Here is a 12,172-nt window from a genome sequence, read left to right on the forward strand (position 1 = left end):
GGAACCTGAGACACTGAAACTCTCCAGTTCATGTGGGTCTGAAGATGTGATATTTTATTTTGGAGAGTCCCAACACATTGGAGCAATACATACATGCTTACCATCTCTGTTGAGCTGGCTAGGTGGAAGATATGCTGGAATCCTTGCAGAAGGCTGTACCTTCTCATAAATTGGTTTCAACTCCTCAGGTAGCTCTGCAGTGCTGTTCTTCACATATTTAATTATCCCAAGCCACATGTAGATTTCCAGTTTTGCAAAGATCTCTCCAGTACGTGATCCTGGAATCTTTAAGCCACAAACAGCATTTTCACTATGTGGTCACTCATGCAAATTTAGCAAATTTTATTTTGTTTACTGGCAACAACAGTAAATAGAGGAATATCCATGAGAATTGTGAATTTCGATCTATTCAAGTGGTGTCAAGAGACAGAATGCTTTGTGTGTGTTTGGGGGGGGACTTTAGAATTCAGTCATGGTTCCCAAGATCATGTTTGCTTCATAGTCTTAACTAAAAGGGAGAATTAGTAAGTGGGAGGGAGTGCTTCAGGGAGAATTAGTAAGTGGGAGGGAGTGCTTCACACTTTCTTTCCTGCCAACCAGTTCTTACATGTAAATGCACCCCCACCATGAATTTTTTTTTTAATTGTTAGTTTGCCCAGACAGCTTCCAAGGCTAGAAAGAATTCTGACTGGAGAATTAAGAGACATTGAATGGAAAGCACTGACAGATGTGGGAAAAATTATGTAGCCCCACTCCTGGCCCATCTCTCTTTATGATGCCTTCGGCCTCATGTTTGGATTACACAGGCAAATGCAGGTTTGGAACATGTTTGCAGAGATAATATGTAGTTCTACCCCAAGACAAAAATAAATATTGAGAAGTACTTAAATGTTTATGTGTTGTCATCAAGCCATTATCAACTTAAGGTGACCCTGTGAATTAATTACCTCCAAAACATCCCCATGTTAACAGCCTTATTCAGGTGTTACAAACTGTATGCACAGAATCATAGATGCTTGGTGCTTTTTGAACGCCACCCCTTATGGGATCACGAATCCTTTGAGATATTTAAAAATTAATATCATTGCTGATTTGGGGAGGGGGAGAAAACTTTCAAGAGGCATGCTTTGTGTTACAACTTTGAAAAAAACTATTTTATTTCTGGCATTGCCTGCACGCTTGTCCGCCTATTCATAGCTCCAGGAAATTAGCCATTTTTAAAAAGAAATTCACATTCCTGGGAACAAGGGAGAGGGAGGCGAATGCAAGGGCGGGACAAGGATTTATGTGCCTTTAGCACATTTGAGCCTCCATACCTTCCCTCTGCTGCTTGCCTGAAGGTTGCTCTCCGGTAGTTAGCGCTAAATAGGTTGGTGAATCCACTTTATGCAATTTCCCAACTAGCACTTTAAAATGGAGGATGTAGTCAGTCGGTTACTGCCCAGTTGCTAGATGTTGGCGATGTCGTATGGAGAGGCCAGAATATAATGACTATGTAAGGTAAGCATTTCACTACATTTAACAGGTGCGGAAATGCCGTGTGTTCGCATTATGTCTGGACGAGAGAGAGAGGGAGAGAGGAAGAGAAAGAGAAAGAGAGGGAGGTATAGCTTCAAATATTTAGCAAAAGATACTGCCAACCTTTAAAAAGACAGTTTGGATCTTGGCACAATCCTTGCCTTTCTCCTCCTCTACCACCGAGTACAAGACATTCTGGGCTGGGATCCTTGTATATGCTACCCGCTTGTTGTTGCTAAACATCCAGATCAAGATATCAGGGATAGAACACTGAGGCTGAAAAAAAACAACACAAAAGCACCTAAGACAACTTTTGGATTACTGAAACCTTAACAGAAAAAGAGAGAACCTGTCCCAGGCTATCAAAATCACTTAGCAATATCTTTTATACATTCTCTATTTTAATAATAAATGAAACAACCAATTACTGAAACCAGCAAACAAATGCCTTTCATACACTTGCATATTTGTGGGAAATGAGGACAGAGGAGTTTAAAATGTTGCAACTTTTTGTCAAGATCTGGGACAATGGATGGGAAGAAGGATGGAAACCATGGAACATTAGAAGGCAACAAACATCAGCACAGGGACTCTGCTCTGGTTCGGCCTCACTTGGAGTCCTGTGTTCAGTTTTGGGCACCCCAGTTGAAGAGGGATGTAGACAAACTGGAACGTGTCCAGAGGAGGGCAACAAAGATGGTGAAGGGTTTGGAGACCAAGACATATGAAGAAAGGTTGGGGGAGCTTGGTCTGTTTAGCCTAGAAAGGAGACGACTGAGAGGGGATCTGATTCTACACACAAGTGCAGAAAATCAGAATGAAACAGAAGACATAATAATCTCATGCTCTACACTGCAATGTTTCTTTTTACCAGTTGCCCTGCCATGGGTTTCATATGCTATGAACTGCCGAACCTAGCCCAATGCTTGTTGTACGTACCTCTTTAGCTAAGAAGCGGAGCTTTGAGAGGATTGTCTTTGCCTCATTTACTTTCTCTTTGACATTGGTTCGAGTCAGTCGCCTCCTTATGCGGAGCCCCTGCTTCGCATATAATATCTGAAAAGAAAAAACACCATTTCAAACCGCATATTCAGCAGGATCACACAGAGCTCGCTGTATTAGTCTTTGGTGGCAAAATAAACAGTAGTCGAGTGGCACCTTAAAACAGTAACATTTATTCCAGCATCAGCTTTTGTAAGTCAGAGCATTCGAAGAGATAAGCTCTGAGTCATGAAAATTCATACTAGAATGAATGTTGTTAGTCTTTAAGGAGCCACTGGACTTGTCTGCTACTTCACATCACATACATACATATTTCACATACATAATGTCACCTTTTTGTTTTTCTTTCCACCCTGTGCATCTCTTGTAATGGATCAGCTGTACATCCTAGTAACTGTCAGCACCACATGTGGCTCATTAAAATATACAATAAATTCTGATTTCTGCAGATAGATTCAAGTGGGAAACCATGTCAGTCTGAAGCAGCAGAAATTCTGATTTCTGCAGAATTTGTGTTCTATAGGCATGAACAGAATTACAGTAATTTTGGAAATCTTTCAGGTCAGTCAATGTTTGAGATGGGGTCAGAGCTCGCTGTACCATGAGGCCAACTGAGAGGGTCATTACAGGTGTCAGACTTGGAGGGGACAACACCCTCCCACATTTCACCACCTCCCAGCTCAACCCCTTTGCAGCCATCTCTACTCCCCCCACCATACTCACTGCTACTGCCCCACCTCTGCCCAGGAGACAGAACAGTTAATTTCCCTTGCCTTCTCACTCTCCCGCTAGGACTTCTCAACACTCTCAAGAATTCAGCTGCCATTTTGGGTTGCCCTGGAAACAGACAAACAAAGATGGCAGCAAATTCTCAAGAGAATTGCTGTATATGAGGCAGCAGCAACAGGAGGACACCTGACTTCAAATGGCAATATGAACTGAGCTGGTACTGTCTTGTGTGCTTGGCGAATCAGATCAGTGACCAAGGGAACAAAGCCAAGAGACATAGAATAGTGAAGACAAAAGCCTGTCCATAAATAATGATGGTTAAGAGGGAAAGGAGAGGAAAACTCAGTGAAGGCGACTGAACACAAATCTGTCTACTCTTTGGGGGTGATGGCAACAAAGTGAGTTCACTTTTTGCCACTGTAGCACCTGCAAAATGTCATCCAGAGGAGCTCTTGCAGATTGTGAAAGAGGAGAGGAAAAGTTGGCTTTTGTACCCCACTTTTCATTAGTCTCAAAGGAGTCTCAGTGGCTTAGAACTGCGTTCCATTTCTCTCTATATAAGAGACACCCTGTGAGGTAGATGGGGCTGAGAGAGCTCTGACAGGATTGCTCGGTCAGAATAGTACTATCAGGACTGTGACAAGACCAAGGTCACCCAGCTGGCAGCATGTGGAGGAGTAGGGAATCAAAGCCAACTTTCCAGATTAGAAGCCATCCCTCTTAACCACTACACCACGCTTTTATTAAAAGTTTCCTTAAAAGTGGACCCACACCTTGTACTTATCCAGAGTAATAAATACATCCATAACACAGACTGTTCAAACTACTTACAATGTTTTGTGGGAGTGACTTCATCCGACATCTATCAAGGTTATTTGGACGGGCCATTGGCTTTTTGTCTGCATTAAGTGAATACTGCCTGAAATTAGATAAACTGTGAGTTCTGGATTTCTGACCGCAGCAACACATCGCACAGAATAAAAGCTGAACAGATGTCAAGGATTCATCATTATCACAGAACACTAAAATAAACAACCCCGCATTTAGACTGTGCTTCCAGCTAGATAAATCGTTGTTCTTCAAATATAGTACAGACATCACTGATCTTTCACATTTTCCTTCTTATGGTGAAAACCAGTGCAATGTGGTAGCCAGAGTGCTGATCTTAGGCTGCAGAAATGAGTTCAGATCTTTGCTTGTCATAAAGCTCATTGTGTGCACTGGGCTATTGTGCTCTCCTAGCCTAATCTACTTTGCCAGAGTGTTTTTTGATGGGAAGGAATAACCCCATGTATTTTGTCCAAAGGTCCTTGCTGTGTGGATAGCAAACAAATATAAAAAGTAAATGCCTTCGCCATTTCAAAACCTCTATTTCAGTTTGCTTCCTGGTGGGCCTGCAGTATAGCTTTTTGTTTGTAATGAAATCAAGGTGATTGGCAGCCAAATCATTTCCTTTAGAGACATTTAATGAGATGCACTCTTCCTGCCTTCTACTGTTTATTGTTCAAAACCATTATCTATACTAGCTGAGTCCTGACCTGGCTAGCCCTGGCTAGAATGACCTAGGTCAGATCTTGAAAGATTTCAGAATTTGGATCAGTATTTGGATGGGAGACCACCAAAAAATACCAGGATTATGTCACACAGGCACAGAATGGCAAAGCATCCTTGAAAACCTCATGAGGTCACCATAGGTCAGCTGTGAGTTGATGGGTTCACCCCTTCAAAAAAAAAAAACACTAGCTAGATGTGTCTGGAAAATTAAGCTCAAAAACAGCAATAATAAATGAGATCCTGCTGAACACACAACATTTTCATAGAGCTTCCTATTAATCAGTTGGCTTATTAGAGATGAGTCTTACAACATCAGGATCCAGGTGTGATTATCTTCTAGACCTCGAGGATGCTGGAGTCAAGGACATTTAATTAAAGAGTTTTGACAAAGAATGGGATTAAAATAGAAGGACCAGGAAAGACAATATGGTATTTATGAAATGAAAGCAGGAGTGTACTAACCTACATCCGGCCACAAACTCTTCCAGAACCTGCCGAAGCCTCTCATCTGCTTTGGACTTGGGTCTCCTCAAGAGTTTCTCCACATCTTCCAGCCCATGTTCCTGTTGTAACAAACATTGCCTTGAGATCAGTGCCAGCTGACAGAAAGAAGCTTTTTTCCCCCCTACTAAGCACTTGGAGCATTTAGCTAGGCACCCTTGCCCCAAAATAAAAGCACACCATATATAAGCAGCAACTATATGATTTTTGTAAAGAATGAAGCAAAGAGTTTCTCCTGTGAAGTATTGAGTGCCCTCAAACACCCTTTGTCAAGAACAAGGCAAAAAGTACTCAAATCCAATCAGGCTCCCACTCTGCCCCAATAATTTATGCATGTTCCAGTCAAGGCAAGTATGTGACACAAAGCAGCAGGGGCTTGACAGAGGGCTGACAGGCAGAGCAATACTTTACCAAACGCTCTGCTATTTTGACAATCCAGTTGGAATTGCAGAGTCTCCAGGTATAGTCTTCCCAGTAGCTCCAGACATACACACAAGGCTTATCATGCAGCATGGGCAGGCAGCTGTAAGAGCTAAGAGTAGCAGGTGGTGAAAATTTACAACTTGAACAAGCAGCTGATAACCAGCCCTCTGCATGATATTTACACTGATATATAATCACAAAGGCTAGAATAAATGCTGGATTTGCTTGTCTTTGTAAGAATGGTAGTTTAAGTATACAAAGTTCTGAATCTGCCCCATGAACCTGACGAAGGCAGTCCTCTCCACTTCCCCGGGTTGAATTAGGGGGATAATACTGAGGGAAGGGTGCTGTATCCAGCTACTAAGTAAGCTGGACACGAGAACTAGGTATGTATGAGCTCACTCCTCCCACAGATGCAATGAAGGCAACTCAGGAGATGGTTGAGTTGGTAAAGGTCAGTTGTGAGAAGGACATGAGTGCAGCGTCCCTCACCTGAGCAGGAAGTGCCCTGCATATCTATATTTGTAATGGACATGTAAACAGGGGAAAGATGCATAAAATGGAGATTTGGAATTTCAGGATTTGCACTGCTGAATGGTAGCCAATTACTGCAATCATAAAGAGTTACACCTTTCTAAACCCATGCACTATTGTGGGGAGAGGAAGGGAAGGTGATTGTAACCTCACCATCCTGGCTGCCATATAGGAGCACAAATCCAGATAGACAGGATCCAGCAGGCCCAGTGCTCCCCCATGTGGGAGCAGGAAAAGGAGGGGCAACCTGCCCCAGCCCAGAAACCAGGTGGCAGCATGGTGCAATGTCCTCCGTGCATTGAATGTCCCTTAGTAAGAGTTTATAATTCATGTATTAGATGTATGTTAGGAATACCTGAGGTTTGCTTTCTCAGGGCAGGGGGGTTAGGCTTGATCAGCCTTTCTCAACTTTGTTACCATTGAGAAGCCCCTGAAACATTCTTCAGGCTTTAAGAAACCCCAGAAGTGGTGTGATTGTGCATATTGCCCACCCAGGGCCCCTCCCCTTCCCACCCTCTCCAGACCCAATGCCAAACTTTATTGCACTAGACCATAGGCCATCGCAAAATCCTCTCCAGACCCTTTACTGGTCATTTTGGGAGTTGGTGGCAGGTCTACATGACCATATATGGTCATATCACCTGATACATGGTTAACTATTTCTAAAAAATATATAATAATTAACTCCCACCCCTTCAGGAAACCCTTCCAGGGCCATCAAGAACCCCCAGGGTTTCATGAAACCCTGGTTGAGAAAGCCTGGGCTAGATGATCTTTTCCTTCCATATCTGTATTTGTATGATTTCGACCTAATGAATGACATGAATGACTGATGAATGGATTAATAAATAAGACTGCAAAGAAAATGAACTACCTGTCATATTCTGTAGGCTCAGGCCTTTGGTTTGCAGTCACAGATTTCTGGAGTAACGTTGTGCTTGGGGATATGACTTCAACATCCAGCTCATCTTCAGAACTGTGTTCAAGCAAAGACTGCTTCTCTTCACTCCTTTCTTCTTTCTCAACCTTCTTAGAAGGCTTGGTCAAAACTTCTTCAGCTTTGCCATAGTTCCCTTAAAGATGAAGATGATTACTCATGGCCATTGTGGCCAGTTAATGTTTATAGCTGTGCCATATTTTTTTTTCTGTACAATCACCATACAACAGCCTTCCAAGACCATCCCAGCAGCATCAACTTCTCTAGAGCATCAGCAACTTCTATTTGTAGTCTTCACACTCTGATAGAATCTAAGGTCAGAATATACACAGCAAGCTTGCCCCCCCCCCCCCCCCGAACTGTCTTTCTTGTATATACAGGTTGTCAGCACCAGCATGGCTTCCATTTAATCAGGTGCCTGAAAAACAACCATGTTGATAGAGACTAACAAATGCTGAGGGAGAGCCCTTCTTACTGCTGCTCAGTTGGATAGCAGAAGAAAATAGAGGCAAAAGGGGGGGGGCAGCTTCCCAATGTGCTGCTGTCACGCCTGGTGAAGTAAGAAGTGATATCAGTGCATTGCTTGTGACACTATAGCAACTACTCAAAACTCTATGGTTAAACTATAGAGTTTTGGCTAATGACAACCTGAATTACTTCAGGTTGCCAGCTTCATGTTGGCAGCTCTCTTTAAGATCCATACTGTGTTCAAGCTCTCTGTTCAACTGTAATCATTAGGCATTTCTGGTAATATCTAGCTGGGTTCAAGAAGTTTTATGTTCAGAGAAGATAGTTACCTATAGAGATCTCAAATTTCACAGGCTTGGTACCTATTGATGGGTCTATCATAGTCGCTTCAAAGAATGAGGCAAAAAGGAGGAATTCTTCTTTAACACCCAGTGCATTCTGAAAAAAGAAAAGTTCTAATTTTGATAAAAATTGTCCACACAATTTTTCCCTGCACGAAAATTCCCAATACTGAACCAGTAATGCTTCACTCAAGGCAAACACTGACAAGTAGTTGTAACATCTTTACAAAAAAGTCTTGATATCTGAATTGCCATTGTAGCTCGGCTCAATGCAGTGCAGCAATAATATCCTTGGGGAAGAATATGAATGCTGGATGGAGGCATTTAAAATGTTCTTTTTAAGGATATATTCCCACATATATTCCCACATAGTAAAAAGGTAGAATAGAATGATACAATAATAGATTAAACCAAACACACTTGTTTTACTGTCAAAAGACTTCTTGCTGATTGCATTTAAATCTCAGCCTACTGCATTTATGTATTCTGTATGATATTCCTAGCTCTGCAGTCATGCCAGCAAGGGAAACAAATAGTACATGGGTGTGTGCTTTATTGGTTCCGTTTATTCTTTTCAGAGTAACAGGGCTGTGGAAGAGCTCTTTGGCCCCACCCTGATAACCTTGTGTTGTCACTTACCACCAACTACACCTTCTTAATCTTTCCTTTAGAAACTATGCATAGTACTGTAAAGTACTGAACAAGTTCTGTTAAAGTACTGATGTACTCAGCTTTTACTTTCACTAGTGTCTGATGAAGTGTGCGGTCAGTTATCTACTAAATGATATCCTTTGACTTCTGATACCAAAACTGGCAAGCTGTATCATAAGTATTAATCAAATAATTAGATACACAAAATTATATGTTATACTGAGCTAGATATAGCGATTTTAAAAAGCATTCTTTTGAGGCTGTTCTTCAGAGATGCAAAATATGCAGAGAGACAGCAGACACCAAAAATTTGATGTGGCTACCCATGTTGCCCTAAGTTTGCACCCTTCTATGGGTGCAACATGTATGACGTCAATGGACTGATTGTTCTGTCAGATGATTATATAGCCTCTGCTTATTAACTTCCTAAGGGGAACCCACCACTTCCTGAGGATGCCTATTCCTACACAGCAAACAGAAAACTACTTTTCTACTTTTACTACTTCCTTTTCCCTATCTGGGAATTTACCTACTTGGTCCATGCATACAACCAGAAATCTGCTTTTCTGCAACCATTCCCAGGCCAAGGCTCTGTTCAGTTTTCTTTAAAAAAAAAAAACTTGCCTTTTCAACAGTATTAAGTCTTGTGGCCATAAAGCAAGCAAAATTATGGCTGTATGTGCAACTCATTCCATCATTAAATGCCTTTCACTGGATTCTAGTGCTGATGTTTAAGTACATTCATATATAGCTATTCTTTATTCTTCAGATAATAAAATAAGTAGACAATAGGATTATGATTACAATTATCATGAAACAAGTTTAATGAGTGTGGGAAAAGGTGTAATTAGTGTTTGATAAATAACAGGTACAAAAAAAAACAAGAACCATTTGGTGTAGGTGGGAGAATTGACTTTAACTTTAATTAAACCCTGAGGGATCTCTTACTGCACCATGTTTGATGCAGATATGTAACAGGGCCAGCCGCAGGGTAATGGTGCCTTAGGCAAATTGTGACTTTGGCATGTTTCTCCTCCAACATTCAATACAGAGAAAAATTAGAGATATAATCAATATTTTTAATTGAGAAAAGAAATTCCTTTCTACTTAATTTGGCAGCCCTTAAAACTTGATACCCTAGGTGACCACCTAGTTTGCCTATATGGGTGGGTCAGCCCTGATATGCAACTACTCTGTTAACCAATTCCAAGATGAAACTCACCTCTGGGAGAGGATGGAGCTCCTCGACCTCCACCGTCACCTCACTTGGCTGCTCTGCCTCCTCAGGGAGTCCAACCTCAGATTGGCTTTGCTGCTGTTCTTTGAAAGAGACTTTGGTTTTCTCCTTGGCTTTTTTACTCTTCTTCTTCAATTTGAGCTTGCTTAGAGCACCTTTAAGAACCTCTACAGGCTTCTTTTCTGCTGCTTGGATAGTGCTAAAGATCTCTACAGCAATAGCCATGAGAAGGCGCCCGCGGTAGAATATGCCTTCTCCCAAACCTTCATTGAGATCCTTGTGGACATCTCGCAGAGCTGAGTTTTGAGGGGAACCATACAAGCTCACCCAAGTGGGACCGAAAGTGGGATTAAAACCTGTGAAAATTGAGACTTCTCAAATTTTTGGCATTCAAGTTAGAATTTACAGATGTTCATTACAGCCTTGTATCCTCTAACCAACACATCAGTAGAACAGGATTCCTTGGTAGCTTAACAATGGATTCCTAAGAACACTTTACTGGGAGTGTGCCCCACTGAGAAGACCTCAGTAGGATTCTGAATAGACCTGCTAAGGATTGCACTGTAAAAAAAAAATGCCCCAGTTCAGACATCATGCAAAACCATGGTTAATTAAACTATGATTAATGTGATTGTCTGAATGTAGGCCGCTCCATTACCTATGGGTCCATAGGGTCCATAACTACAGGATGTGAAGGTGGTTTGTTAACCACAGTGAACCTTAACTATGTTTTTGCTTAATGTTGGAATGCAAACTTTCTGGCTCAACCTTACATTGTGTCGGGCAACAACCTTTCAGGCTACAGTGAGAAGGCAGTTTTTCAAAGCTAACAGCATATAGGTGATTGCCTGTGAGCTGAATCCTGGTTTCATAAACTAACCATAGATAAAATAAACCATGGTCTCATATTATGTCTGGATCGAGCCATTGTCATGATGAACAATTATCTCAATAGAAATTCTGTAGATGTATTCCACAGAGTTGGTGCCCCTAAGTACAAACATATCATTTTTTACTATTCCTTATTACAGAGAGGTGGACAGGCATGCACCAACTGATGTACAGTCAGCAGTCAAAGACAAACAGACAACAGAACAGAACTATTTGATTGCACATTGATGCATGAAGCTTTGGGGGACTTACCATTTCTCCCTGGGTCAGAGATCTGCTTCAGATCAATGAAGTGTGTGGCAAGAGCAACGTCTCCAATGTTTGCATCATCCAATACTTGGACTTTGATCTTTCGAACAAGAGGAGGAAACATCTCAATGAAGCTGATCTGTTCATTCCATAATGGTTCTATAGTGTTGCTTTCAACTGATGTTTCTCCCTAAACCAGAAGAAGAAATTATTAACATGTCAATGGTCTCATACTAACTTGAAATCAGTAATAGAGGTGTGAGAAATCTTAAGGTCAAATACTGTTCAGAATATACACATTTACCATATTCTGTGATTATTGTTGTATGGCTGACAGAGCCCATAATTTACTATATACTGAATGATGTGATCCCTGCAGGATTAATTGGGTTTGACAAAGGTAAACAAAGTGAAACTTTATCTTGACAAATTTCTCTGGGTTGGCAGAAAGGCAGACCAGGGAATTAATCCTGACAAGGAGTTTCTCTGGGTCAGTAAAAAGGCAGAGGACTTCAGATCATCCCTGTCTTGGATGAAGTTATACTACCCTTGAAATCCAGGTTCACAGTTTGGGGGTGCTGTTTGAAACAGCAGCCACCATAGAAAATCATGTAGCTGCTGTGGTTTGGAATGAGTTTGCCCAGCTTCATCTGGTGTGTCAGCTACATCAATTTCTGGTTCAGTCAGATCTATGCACAGTGATCCATACTTTGGTTACATCTAGACAGGGATATCGCAATATGCTCTACTAAGGGCTACCTTTGAAAAGTGTTCAGAAACTGCAGCTAGTGCAGAATGCTGTGGCTAGACTGCTGGTCAGGGTCAGCTATCAAGAGCATATGTCCACAATATTACATCTATTACCCTGACTACCAAACTGTTCCAAAGATGCTGTTTTTCACCTTTAAAGCCCTACATGGCTTGGGACCAGGGTAACTGAAGGACCAGCTTCTCCCATAAATTCCTGAGAGGGAATTAAGATCACAGACTTTTCTATGGCAGCCTCATAATTATGGAATTATGTGTCTGCCCCCCCCCCCATTCTTGATTTTCAGGAGGCAGCTGAAGACAGTTTTATGTATGAATGTGTTTTGATTGATTTAGCTTTGCAGCCAGCTGGGTGACCATGGGCTCACC

The 12,172-nt window shown here is 41.7% G+C and overlaps 1 protein-coding gene across 1 annotated transcript in view; it reads right to left on the reverse strand.

The window, feature by feature from the left end:
* LOC143836200 (fer-1-like protein 4) overlaps positions 1 to 12,172 on the reverse strand; it is a 71,389-nt gene that overhangs the window by 40,495 nt on the left and 18,722 nt on the right. The window contains exons 14-23 of the mRNA XM_077335188.1: positions 11,039 to 11,225; positions 9,881 to 10,251; positions 7,996 to 8,104; positions 7,136 to 7,334; positions 5,716 to 5,836; positions 5,266 to 5,366; positions 4,081 to 4,168; positions 2,458 to 2,574; positions 1,642 to 1,794; positions 102 to 285 (exon numbers count right to left, since the gene is read on the reverse strand). Of these exons, the coding sequence (XP_077191303.1) occupies positions 102 to 285; positions 1,642 to 1,794; positions 2,458 to 2,574; positions 4,081 to 4,168; positions 5,266 to 5,366; positions 5,716 to 5,836; positions 7,136 to 7,334; positions 7,996 to 8,104; positions 9,881 to 10,251; positions 11,039 to 11,225 (1,630 nt within the window). The remainder of the gene's footprint in view (positions 1 to 101; positions 286 to 1,641; positions 1,795 to 2,457; positions 2,575 to 4,080; positions 4,169 to 5,265; positions 5,367 to 5,715; positions 5,837 to 7,135; positions 7,335 to 7,995; positions 8,105 to 9,880; positions 10,252 to 11,038; positions 11,226 to 12,172) is intronic.

Source organism: Paroedura picta, chromosome 4 (genome assembly GCF_049243985.1).
Source record: "Paroedura picta isolate Pp20150507F chromosome 4, Ppicta_v3.0, whole genome shotgun sequence".
Classification (NCBI taxonomy): domain Eukaryota; kingdom Metazoa; phylum Chordata; class Lepidosauria; order Squamata; family Gekkonidae; genus Paroedura; species Paroedura picta.